General features: G+C 46.4%; 1 protein-coding gene across 5 annotated transcripts in view; it reads right to left on the bottom strand.

Moving 5' to 3' along the window:
• The window catches only part of SEMA5B (semaphorin 5B), a 367,047-nt gene that overhangs the window by 32,114 nt on the left and 321,591 nt on the right, over positions 1-13,342 (bottom strand). For all 5 annotated transcript variants that reach the window (XM_050917005.1, XM_050917004.1, XM_050917001.1 and 2 more), the window contains exons 14-16: positions 6,100-6,281; positions 3,250-3,393; positions 427-574 (exon numbers count right to left, since the gene is read on the bottom strand). In XM_050917005.1, coding sequence (XP_050772962.1) covers positions 427-574; positions 3,250-3,393; positions 6,100-6,281 — 474 coding nt within the window. The remainder of the gene's footprint in view (positions 1-426; positions 575-3,249; positions 3,394-6,099; positions 6,282-13,342) is intronic.

Below are 13,342 nucleotides of genomic sequence, written 5' to 3'. Positions count from 1 at the left end.
CAATGTATAAGCGGCGGGCTTATTAAATACACCTTCCATTGTCAAATGAGCGTGAGGCCCATTTCTGTGGTATGTGCAGGGCTCCCGGGCTCCCGCCAACTGCAAGAGGCTCCTCCACGGGAGTGAGATGTAAAGGAAAAAAACTGCTGGAACGCTCTTAGTTTCCCAGACAAGTGAGGGCAAAAGGCCTGATCAAAAGCCAACTGAAGTCAGTGTAAAGACACCCCTCGCTCCTTCCACCCCGGCATCAAGTTCCATGAGCTTTGGCTAGCTCCCAATACAGAATGAATCCACCAACCTACCATTCTCCCCACCATCTTACCTAGCAGAAGTTGCTCCTGGCATTTTTTACTAGCACAAAAAATGAAAAAATAAACACACGAGATCCCTTGTAGACTGAATACAAGGCCAGCAAATAATACATACCACAGCGCAGCCTGGGCAGGTGTTGCCATTCTCACAGGACCTCTGCCTGGAATGTATCCCTCCACCACAATTCGCACTACATTTATTCCAGGGGCCCCACGAAGACCAAAATATTGGTAATGGGCATGGACTGTTCTCGTTGCAGAATCTGAAAGAATGTGGGCAAAGCACACAGAGAATCCCTGTCACTTACTAGAGGCATCCAAAGGACAGAGGGATATGAGCTTTAAATGCCACTCTCAAAGCAGGATCACAGCTATTACATACGTTTGGGGTGAAATTCATGTGCCGCCAAAATCAAACCTGTGGGAAGTGTGGGCTTTGCTGGCACGCCACACAGGACTGAATTTCACACTTTGCACTTAACCCAAGGTGATTAACCATTTAGGGGGAGATTTGCTAACAAGCTCAGCACCGACAGTCAGGGGCATATTTTCAAAAGAATTCAGATCTCATTTGGATAGCAAAATCAATCTGATAAGATTTTCAAAAAAGCCATACCCCCAACCCACATGTGTCACAATGGTAGATGCTGGGTGCTGAGCATTTTGGAAATCTGGTCCTTATTTTAGGTGCCCGAATGGGAGGGGAGCTCTTCAATCTGTCCCCAGTTACAGGTGCTGAGCCCTTGACAAACTTTCTAATTGCACAAAACCGAATACTCTTGCCCCACCCCTTCTCTGAGGCCACACTCCCACTCACTCCATCCCCCCTCCCTCCGTTTCTCGTCTCCCCCACTCTCAATCACTTTCACCAGGCTGGGGCAGGGGGTTGGGGTGTAGGAAGGTGCGAGGGCTCTGACTGGGGCCAGAAATGAGGGGTTCAGGGTGTGGGAGCAGGCTCTGTGCTGGAGCAGGGGGCTGAGGTGTGGGTGGGAATGAGGGTGCCGGCTGGGGGTGTGGACTCTAGGGTGAGGCCAGGGTATGGGGTGCAGAAGGGGGCTCAGATCAGGAGCAGGGGGTTGGGTGCAGAAGGGGGGTTCAGTTTCCACCTTGGCAGCGCTTGCCTCAAGTAGCTCCCCATCAGCGGCACAGCAGGGCTAAGGCAGGCTCCCTACCTGCCCTGGTTCCACGCAGTTCCTGGAAGCGGCCGGCATATCCAACTCATAGGCAGAGGGGACAGGGGGCTCTGCACACTGCCCGCACCTGCAGGCGTTGGTTCCCGGCCAATGGGGAGCTGCAGAGCCGGTGCTCGGGATGGGGGCAGCACATGGAGCCCTCGTGGCTGCCCCTGGACCTAGGAACCGGACATGCTGTCTGCTTCCAAGAGCTGTGCAGAACCAGGGCAAGCAGGGAGCCTGCTTTAGTCCCACTGCGCTGCCAACTGGACTTTTAGTGGCCTGGTTAGCAGTGCTTTACGCTCGGCGTTCCGGTCGAAAACCGGACGCCTGGCAACCCTATGACAAACTGCTCTTTTGAAATCTCACCCTTATTGATGTTTGGAACACAGGTAACTAGTGTTTGAAGTCGGGCTGTACCTAAAAGCAGATTAATGTTGTTTCCTGTTTCCTTTTAAAAAGGGAACATCATTTTTGTTCAGCTTTTGAATCAAACGCCATCTGAATTTTAATCACTCCAGTCTTTAAACTTAGACCACAAGTGCCAGGCAGTCTTTAAAGTTCCTTTTGAATGGCCACAAATCAAGCCAACATGAAGATGTCCAGAGTCAAGACAGTGAAATAAATTACCCTCTGCACAGTGAAAAACACAGAGAAACCTATCTTAAGTTACTACTCAAGAGACCAGCAAAAATCTGCTGCCAAGTAGAAATGGCCTTTAATGAAATGTCAAAGCTAGAAACCACATGGGGATACTTAAAAGCATTTGCTTAAAGAGTGGCTGGACTCTGAGAAGTGATTCTGTGGAAAACGTACTGTGCATTCCAAATTTATTGTCTTTCAATTATTCTAGATTAAATTTCCTCAGTTTTCAAATAAAGACAGTGTTTTCTCATGCTCAACCCTGCAAACTCAACCTGAGATCTGAAAGTTAAACTGGGTCCTTTCTTTTTCATAATTACCATTAACACTGACCTAAGGGAGTGGAGTTGTAATTAAGGTGCAACTGATGTGTACGCTGACTAGAGTCAGTGTACACCACTGCCTTCTAGTGGGTGGAATCAGAACTGCTCAACTGAGTATCCTAGGCGTTATACAGCTAATAGAGATTCTCTTTTAGCACAAGAGATAGGATCATCTGTGTTTGAGGCAAGAAGATGTCAGTTCTATCCCTGCTACTACGGCGAAGTTCTGAGAAACCATGGCATGCAGCACGGTGGTAATTGAAGACTTAGGACTTGTCTTCACTACCAGGGAGATCAACGTTGCTTCAATCAATGCAGCAGGTGTCGATTTAGCGGGTCTTCACTAGACCTGCTAAATTGATGGCAGAGCGCTCTCCGAACGACTCTGGTACTCCAGCTCCCTGAGTAAGGTGAAGTCAGTGGGAGAGCATCTCCCGTCGACACAACGCAGTGAAGACACAGCGGTAAGCCAACCTAAGCTATGTTATTTATGTAGCTGGAGTAGCGTAACTTACGTCAACCCACCCCACTAGTGTAGACAAGGCCTTAGGTTTTCTCAGGTTTGTTCCTATATAGAGGGCGGTCAATGTGGGTGAGCTAATGCATCTTAACTCTGGAATTCCCTCACTTCTATGCACTTGACTGGTCAGCCCTAACGCTGCATTAACACTAGCGCTTAGCGTTACATCTACGTTAATTTCAGACCCATCCTTCCCGCTGCTATGTATTTATAGCCTGGAAAGTGAATGCACTGCCCTGGATGAAACACCCTCTAGTGTTTGGGCTGTGAATGCCTCTTACCGCTCTTCTCTGCTCTGTCCAACACAGACCCTGCCCCCATACCGTGGAGCAGGGTTGCTGCACGATCTCTGACGGACCTGAAAGCCAATCCCACAGGAGGTGCTGCACTGGGCCCAGGCGGACCAGGGTGTCCAAGCTCCATTTCTGACAGAGATAAAGGGAGGGGGCAGATGAGAAAACAAGCTATTTGGGTTAATTACAATTCTTCCCATTTCATGCTATACTCAAAGGCTTAGGCTGTAAAGTTAATAAGGGGCAGCCCCACTAAATCACTGGGATACACGAGTTCTAAAAAGTCCCAAGCGATAGGCCCCAAGTGAGGACTGGGATTTTCAGAAGCACTCAGCCTTGGCCTAACTCGGCTCCAACTGAAGTTGATGGCAAAGCTCCCACTGACTTCAAACAAAGCAGAGTTAGGCCAATGCTGAACAATTTGAAAGTCTCACCTGAGGATTCTCTGAGTTTTCTGTGATGTTACTGTTGATGATTTCCCTTTCCCTTCAATCCCATTCCTCTAAGTCTCCTTGACCAATCCCCTCCAATATCTCTTTACCTTCCTTCTCTAGTCAATATGCTCACACAACAGTAGACTCTAAAATTTGCATGTTAAAACCCAACCCCACTGCATGAACTGATCCTCCCACTAAATGGGATTCAGGTGTGGTAGGTCCACAAAACCAGTTCTGCCAATGCCCAGGAGTTGGGAAGACTACCCCACTCCATCGAGGGCATGCTGACAATACAGATTTGCTATAATTTGTGTTGCTAACCAGGATTTTATCATGAATCCTGTGATATTTGGTGTTTTTCTTAAAGCCGCAGCTCCTGGAATCCTGCTTTTACATGAGAATCTCAGCTTTCAGTTAAAAAAATTAATATCATCTAGCTTTCATGGAAAGTCTGAAAATTTGATTTAGTATGACCCTAGATGTGCAGAAGCCAGAAGGCAAATAAAAAACCCCAACGTTTATTAATTTAAAAAAAAATCTCATGATTTTTAACCCCAATCTCACAATTTTGGGGCCTGATGTACGATAGGGGTTGGTAACACTGCTACATCATAAATCTCAATAGGACCAGGGGACAGAAGAATTAGATTATGGTCTTTCATGTGCCACAGATTCTCATCTCAGACTGAGCCACCAGATAGGCAACTATCTCTCTCCCTGAAGACCTCATCTCAATGCATTACTGTTTCTAGCCCAGCAATCTCATTTTGTAAAAAATGCCACTTCCTGATGTCTACTAAAAAAACAACTCAAGTGCTCTCCTGTTACAGCCATGTTCAAAAGCTGAGCTGGAAAACAGATATTACTTTTCAAAACCTTTACTAAACTATTAACACTGCTGGCAACAAGTGCGTTTTAGCCTGGCACCAATCATGGTACAGGACGAAAGTTAAAACCCAAGTTGCCCTGAACATTTTTTTGTGTTCGTTATCAGCTCTTGCCTTCTCTGAGCAGCCTGACTTCAGAACAGTGCTGGATATCTCCTCCTCCCCACATAGATGAAGGAACGAGAGATCCTTTTATATGAAAATCTTACTCTTCCATGTTTTAACCCACCTCTCATCTGCCAGTCCTCAATCCAGGAGAGGTTTTATGCAAAATCTTAAAAGAGAAAAATACTACAAGAAGGATTTTTGTTGCTGTTGTAGCAGGAAAAGAAAAATATATACAAAAAATATTCCTGATAAAAATAACACTTCCCTGCCATCAGGTGATTTGTATTCCAAGTGGAGAGGCGTCTTAATAGCAACAAAAAGTTTCCATTTTCAGACTTCCAACTCCTGCTTTCTAATAAAACTCATCTTTAAACATCCTGCTTTCTCTCTGAGGAAATATCTCAATGGCATATGAAATCAATTAAAGGAAATTCTAGGGCTTACGTGGATGTAGGATGACCAGATGTCCCTATTTTTCAACCCTGCTGCCTTCCTATGTTTTATGATGGAATACATATTCCAGCCACTTCTTACAGGCTGTTCCCACCACTTTTCCTGCTGGACCAGAGCCTATAACGTAAGTGATCCTGAAATGCTTGTCCCTCTGGTGGGCCTGACATCAGTCACTGACAGAAAGGGTCACCTCAATATGAGGCAGCAGAGCAGTGGCAGGAATGACTGGCTCTGCTGGATAGGCAGCACAGCTGGAAGAATAGACTGCAATTAAAATAGGACCCTTAACAAATGTAGCTGATTCTTTTCCTGCCAAGAGCAGGGCTGAGCTCGGGGGAGGAGGTGAGGCCGACTCAGTATGAGGAGTGTTTAAAGAGGGGCTGAGGTAGATTAAGATCCACGATTAAGTCCCATTGATTGCAATGAGACATAAGCAAGTCCTGTCCTGAATAGGGATGCTTTCTTAGGTCTGCCCTTGTCTTATGCAGCCAGCCAGCACCAATCCCCTGCGTGGCGTGATGCTGATGGTTCATTAACTTAGGGACCCCGGCACACAAAGGAGGCACCTGAACTCTCCCGTGCAATATACTGTCTCTCAGCCCCCTCCATTTGGCCACACTTCCAAGGTTAGAAACACAACACTAGTGGGCTTTCACTATTCCCACTGTACAGCAGTGGGAAAGTGAGCCCCAGAGAAGCTAAGTCCAACATTTTCCAATACACCCACTCACTTGGGGGCCTCTCAGCTTTTGGGTGCCTCACTTGACAGACATTCAGCCTGTTTTTCAGAGGAGCCCAGTCCCTGCAGCTCCTATTGACTTCAACTGGCATTGCGCCCACTTACCCTTTGGGCCAAATGTGGCCCAGAGACAAGACGATACCAGTGGAAACATAGGTGAGGAGACCAGACATTTAGGAACCACCCTGTTCCTCTCCCAGCCATGCAGAGGTACCTTGAGCAATTTGCAATCTCAATCCTGGCCCCTTCACAGCTGTGACCCCCGCAGCGAGGGCGAGGGCTGTCACAGGACCGTGACCTGCACATACAAGAGCCTGTGCTGTCTCCATCCGAATGCTCACATGGTTGCCACGGAGACCAGGGCCCCAATCTCCCATTTGTCGTCAGGTTTTTCACCTAATTAAAAAAAAAAAAAAAGTGACTACAGAGAGTTTACATTACTGGAGACAGCACCACAATAGACATGGCAAACAATACTGCTGAGAGGATTAAGATGCAGCTTAGACAGGAGCTGTCTGTGCCTGTGAGCGGGATTCAAAAGCTGGGGCTATTTTCAGACAATGCTGAGCCAATATTTACCCTCAGAATTCCACCCTGCATGCCTAACATGCATACACAAGCAGCAAAGCTCCCTCAGGCTACTACCGCATCCTACAAGAGCATTGTCTGCCTACCTCACAAAACTGCCACACCTTCAGATATCATCTCACACCGCCTCAACCTGGGAGGCTGAGTCATGGCCCAGGAGCCCACTGTGCTAGATCCTGTGCAAGCACAGAACAAAGACACAGTCCCTGCCCCAAGGAGCTTACAATCTACGGATAAGACAAGAGACAACAGGTGGATATGGACAGAGGGGGAGTACAAGTGAGCAATGAGACAATATTGCTCAGCGTGATAGGCAGAAGGCACTGCCCACTAGCAGCCTAACCACTGTCTTCCTGTGTTAACAATCCAAAACGCCACCGTTTACTAAAGTACTGCTGCAGTGTTTGAGATTGTTCCCATCAAATTTATTATTTACTGTTTTTATTACTGTAGCATCCAGCTGAGCTCAGAGCCCCACTGTAGGAGACAGTCCATCCCAAGCAGCTTACAATCTAATTAGATAACACAGGCAAAGGAGGAGATGAAACAGACACACACAGGTAAGTGAAATGACTTGCTAAAGGTCACACAGCAGGTTAGTGGTAAAGCAAAGAATAGAGCACAGGTCTCCGGTGGCCAGTCCAGCAGTCTTATCTAGTAGGCCGTGCCACTCGTCTCCAGAAAACTCAAATATATTCAGCTTTGAGGCAAGTGCTGCCTTTTCATTCCGTGTTTGTACTGCACCTAGCACTACAGGCTCCTGCTCCGTGACTTGGGGATTCCAGGCATTACAACACAAATAAATAATAATAGTAATAAAAATCAGGGTAATCATGTAACTGCAAAAAACTGGAATAAGGGGAATGTAGCACCCGCTCCAGCCCTGAAGGGGTTGGAAAAGCCCTGCAGAGGGCTGGGGCTGGGGCAGGGAGCAAAACCCCGGCTGATTGGGGGAAGTGGCTGCAGCTGGGGCCATGCCCCAAACTGAGCAACTAGGCCTTATAAGATGGGCAGAGAAGCCAGAAGCAGCAGTCTCTCTTCGTTTGTAGAGGGAGATGGGCCTGGCTGCAGGGGGCTAGAGACAGGGTACCTGACTGGAGCAGGGCTGGGGAAAGGCAGAGGAGCTGGGGAGCTCCAGCCTTGGAAGCCCCAGACTGCAGCCTAGCAGAAGGCAAATAGGTACTGGGGGTTGCAGAGGGCAGCCCAGGGGTAGGCAAAGGCAGCAGGTCCAAAACCAATCTTGACAGTGATGAGTAGGCTGATACTGCAGTCTGCACCAGGGCACGGGGGCTAGACAATGACTGGCAGTAGCCGTATACTGAGGCAAGGTGGGGATACTGGGTGGGGGTTCCCCAGGAAGGGGACACCCTAAGACTGAGGGGTTACTGCCGGGGGCAGTGCCCCAGATAACAGGGCACCGGGCCTGGGAGGAACACAGGGGCCAAGTGCTAGCGGGACACCAGGCTGCAGAGGGCGCTCCAGTGGCTGGAAAGCTAATTCCCTGAGATGACCAGCAGGAGGTGCTGCAGGGGTGAGTCCTGCACGCTTACAGGGAAGTTTCCGGCTGGGATTGAGATGTGTGAGAGGTGGGGTGTCAGTATCTGCTCATGCAATGCCTGGCTTGCTGTTAGTCTCATGCTGTCAGGATCGCTAAATTATCCTACAAATGAAAAATAACCTTGCCTGTTGGTCATGAATTACACTTTAAAAAAACAAAAAAAAAAACAAAAAACCAGGCACAATTATTTAATCAAACAATCTTCCTATTTAAATTAAATTCTACAACCATTCCCATCCCCCAACCCTTCTCCCGCTCTTTCTTTTGCTACGGGAGGTTGCCCGTCTCACAGAGGCTCCTATGTGATGCAAAGTGAAGCCAAGGGCCTTGCGGAAGAGAAATGAGTTTGCTGAGCACGGTTGTCCTCCCCACCACAGTTTGGTTTGCTCTGCCAGCGCTACAGTAATAGACCTGTGCTCTTCACAAACTCCAGCCAGACCCAGCAGTCAGGATATTGCTGCTCTGGGCTGCACCAGCTCCTCTCTATCTAGGGGAACAGAACAGAAAAAGCAACGGAAACTAATTCTGTGCAGTATGTGCACTGTGACTTCCGACAGGGGGTCTACATGAAGTGAGGCAGCTATAAGGGAGCCGGCGTGGCATCCTAGCCAGCCATGGAGGAAGCATTAGGGGCCTTAGAGGTGCCAGTGTCTATAACTGTGCCTGAGATCCATTGGGTTCCCAGAGCCACTTCTTGAGGATGTGCAATTTGTGTGTTGTCTTGAGCCTACAACTCCCTTGCAGCTTCCACAGAGACAGCCAAAACTGAAGGGCTCTGACAGAGGCGTGATGGGACAAGACGGAAGGGAATCAGAGAAATGTCCCACTCAGGGCTGCACAAAACCCTGCCGCTAAACTGCCAATAAAGGCAACATGGAAATAGGTCTTTGTGTCTCATTCAAAGAATGATAAGAAAGGAACAGACTGGGGCCCTGGCTAACATCTTGGGCCAAAGTACTGAGCCAGATACAGCTGCAAACAAAACCAACATTGCCATGCTTAATGTTTATCCCTCTACAGCTTCAAAGAGTTCTACAATCATTCTGAACTAGCTGTCACTACCTCGGTGACGTATGCATCTTTTCCTCAGCTTTACAGACAAGGAAACTGAGGCACAAAAAGGTTAAGTGTCATGTCTGAGGCCACACAGTGAGTCAATTGTAGAATCGGGAGTAGAACTCTCTCACGCCTCCTCCCCCGTCTGCCTTATGTTAAGCTTTAACTAGGCACTTTTGAGAGCTGTCATCATCCCCCCTCAGTCCATCTAACAGCCTCAGCAACCCGCAGCAATGACATGGAAGTAATTTAGATCTGTTACTGTGCTCGTCATATTGTGGCTAAGGGGTTTTAAGCATCTGTTGCAAACCTTTGTTTTCAACAGATTGTCATTCAGCAGCAAAAATTCATTCTGAGTTGAAGGTTACCAGGCAAGATGTCCCAAAGGAGTACATTATTTTCGGTTGACTTTGTGATTTTTAAAAACAGACATAAAATTAATACAGCTTGGGTGTTACAAAATTAGAAAATTAAGAGAGCTACTTTCAAACATTTGATTATGGATTTTTTTTATTTTTTTTTTTGCTTTTCAAAAGTAAAAATCCAAATATTGGATCATGCTGTTCATTTTTAAGCCAGAAGCCTTTGCTGATTTCCATCATGAGTTCTGCTTAGAAATCAATGGTAGGATATGGCCCATTGCTTCAGTTTTTAAAAATAAAAAGCTGATAAATAATTATTGGCTTGTAATTGGTACTGGGAAAGAACCCAACATTTAAATAAATAAACAAAATGGCTGAAATGTTGAGATTTATAAACATGTCACGTTGCAAGTTTTTTTCTTAAGAAATTACATATGGATTATTATTCCATCCTTAAATTTGTAGTGACATTATGAAAAGAGCAAGCTCAGGAATTTGGATAAAAAAACATGAATTGATTTTTTCCAGAACAGGTCTCCGTGGTGGCTCCTTTGTAGCCATCATATAAACAAAATACATTTTAAAACCTCTGTAATCAAATACACCTTTGAAATTATTACACGATCAGGTAAGAGAGTCCTTGTTAATCATAAATAGACCCACATACGCAGAAGGGTCCAATCCTCCACTGCTTGCACAACTTAAATGTCTCACTGAATTCAAGGAATGCAGAAACAGGCCCAAAAGCAGCGGTGCTCAGAATCCAAGCTAAAAATCCAGACTGACCTGTTTTTATGCAAAGCAGATAATTTTGGTGTATAATCAAATATTATAGGTGGGGATGGTAGCACCACCATAGTTGGCAAGTATAATAGGCCAGGGGAGGCTGAACCTCCCCTGATGCAGCTGCCGCAGTGAGATACCTGGACTATAGTGGCCTCACTTGTACCCAGCCTCTTCCTGACCCTGCTCTACCCCTTCCCCAAGCCCTGCCCCCTGCTATCTGGGGAGTCCCTTTTCTTCTCTTCTCCACCCCTGTCCCCCAGGAAGTCCCCCATTGATTGCCACATCCATCCTCTCCTCCACCTTCCCTGCCCCACAAGGCCCCACCACCCTGCATCCTTCTTCCCCTCCTCCCCCTCCCACCCGCTGCTCACTGTGTCCCTGTGGGAGGTGGGGGAGGAGAGTGGAGGAGAGAACGGATGCTGAGAGTGTGAGCGGGGGGCCTCGCAGGGGAGGGGGCATGTGGAGGAGAGGAGGAAGTGGAGAACAGCAGGGGCCTCATGGGGGAGGGGGTGGAGGAAAGGAGGGATGCAGGGAGCCTCATGGGGGGCAGAGGAGAGGAGGAATGCAGTGAGTGGCGGCGGGGGGCGAAATGGGGATGGAGTGTGGGCGGAGCCGTGGATGGAAGAGATGGGACAGGAAGCCAGCCTCCTTCAGGGGAAACTTCACCCACTGCTCATGAGCACCACCTAATATTAATGCTGCCCAACACTTCTCAGTATAAGACCCCGTTTTCAGTTCCATATAGCTTTGCCAAACTCAGCCATTTAGGCTGGTTTTCCATGACAGGTATTCGCCTCAGGCTAGGGAGAAAAGCATTGTTTTCCCTATGTTAAAAATTTCTGGTGTCTTTTTCTTTCAACAGCTCTAGTGTCCCCAAGATTTGGAACAGGGGTTTGAAATTTGGCAGAGAGGTGAATCAGGGATGCGCCTTTTGCTGTCCCTAGGGAAACTGCCAAATTTGGCCAAGTTATAAGCCTTTGAAAAAAATCACAGTTTGCACAAGCTCAATAGAGACTTCTCTTAGATTTTAGAAGCGGAATTCCATGAAGATTGTATCTGCGCTGGGAGGACAAAGCAAGACTTTCTCTGCTTCCGTTGCCCATCTGTAAAATGGGGATATCACCCCTTTTCTCACAGAGACTTTGTGAAAGTAAAGTCATTAGTGAAGCACTCAGATCCTACAGGGTAAGTGCCACAGAAAAGCTCCTGAGGAAGTTAATCATTCTCTTTCTAGAGCAGAAGTTGAATAGGGTGCAGGGAACGCACTGAACAATGAGGAGGAAACAAAATACTGAATAGTTGCTCATTAAATGAGCACTGTCCATACTATACAGTGAATCAGGCAGCAGTCCTGTGGAAGAAATAGTGCATGATCATGTAATTAAAGACTACCATAATGCATACACACACAGAGTCTGAATCAATGCTGCACTGGCAACTTTAATTATGGTATTTTCTAACTTCTGAGTGCTTGACTTTGCAACTTGAATAACACTCTTTTAACGCAGCGTGTGTGTGTATGTATAATTTATGATTAATAAAAATGTTTGTTTATATAATTCCTTGGATAGTACTTAATATAATATTATGGATCAAGCACCTGAAACCCATTAAGATAAAAATCTGGATTCTCCAAGACGCAGGAAGTAAAATAAGAGAGATAACAGAGAGGCATTCTTCACAAGGGCAGGCCTCTTAAATTCAGTGTCCCAGCCAAATTCTGACTTGGGTCACTGCATTCTATTTACCTACATGTCACTGCATTTTAAATGGGTAAAACATTCTTCCGCTTACTGTAATGTTATGCTCCTGCTGAGCAAGGTATTTACCATGCACTTAAAGTTGAGTGTACGCTTCCGTTCACTGCTGAATCAGGGCCATAAATCAGCTGTTCCATGCCACATCAGAGACTGATATATTGGGGGGGAGGAGTGAGAGGAAGTGATTTCTGTAATGTATGTGGTTTTTAAAGTACTTGGCATGAAAAGTACTATATTGATGAAAATTTAATAATAAAAAACCTAAAACTATCTGCATATTAAATTCTAATGCAAAGGTGAAATGAATGTCCCTAGGAGCACACAATATTCAGAATGCTCCTGAATATTCCGTGCAGCTTTTATAACCTTGAAACAATGATTTGGAATTGCACGATTCCCAATGTTCGCCATGGCGGACGTGTTCGAACTAGAGGATTAACACCTCACACACCTATCAACGGACAAAGGCATCAAACAAGACGAGATAACAGCTTGTGCAATAAGGAAGCACCACACTAGAGGGTTATAAACACACAAGCTTCTGAATCCAGTGGTGAAAGACTTAAGCCTGCCAAGTGGAGGATGGATTGAAGTAATGACTAATATTTCCTGGGAAATCTTCTGAGAAGAAAGATAGATAAGGGAAATAAATATATCGGCACCTCCAGACATAAATAGCATATTGAAGGCATAACCCACCCAGCCTCTTCTCAGCCTGCTGTAGTTAGCACCATTAGCACGCTAACTGGCATTAGATAACAATGGAGGCTGAAGAGAAATCTTTTATTTTCCACGTTGCAAGGTAATCAGAGTAGTTCTCTTTCCTGCAATCTTATAGATATGGTTCAAGCAGCAGGAATTAACGTGGCCATGCAGCTTTCAAAGACTGCAGCCTTGAACTTGATATGGTAGGCAGAAAGTCAGCCAGTTTGCTGGTTTGTTGCAATGACATTCCAGAAACCACAACAAGACCAGAAAAGTATTCCCTTTGAGTGCCTTAACCTGTGTTTGAATCCTACTCAGATGAGTGGAGGGTTACAATTTCATCTCTCTCGTATACATACATACACACACGCCATCACTCTTCCATTCTACTTGCACTTACACATGCATATAAAATTCTCTCCACTTTAACGTACAATTCTATCACTCTCTCTCCTTCATGCTCCCCCGACTCTAGAATTCTCCCCCCCTTATATACATACATACATACACACACACACGGCTTCATTCTCTGTTTATGTTCAGCCTCTTTCTGTTACTCCAATAGAATACAGCCCAGCACAGGGAGTTTCTCTGGCCAGCACAGAGTTGTCACAAGAGCTCTATGCCAGCTCTTGCCTCCCA

Source organism: Gopherus flavomarginatus, chromosome 10 (genome assembly GCF_025201925.1).
Source record: "Gopherus flavomarginatus isolate rGopFla2 chromosome 10, rGopFla2.mat.asm, whole genome shotgun sequence".
NCBI lineage: Eukaryota > Metazoa > Chordata > Testudines > Testudinidae > Gopherus > Gopherus flavomarginatus.
Note: the sequence above shows the minus strand (reverse complement) of the source record. Positions and strands in the feature narration are given on the sequence as shown.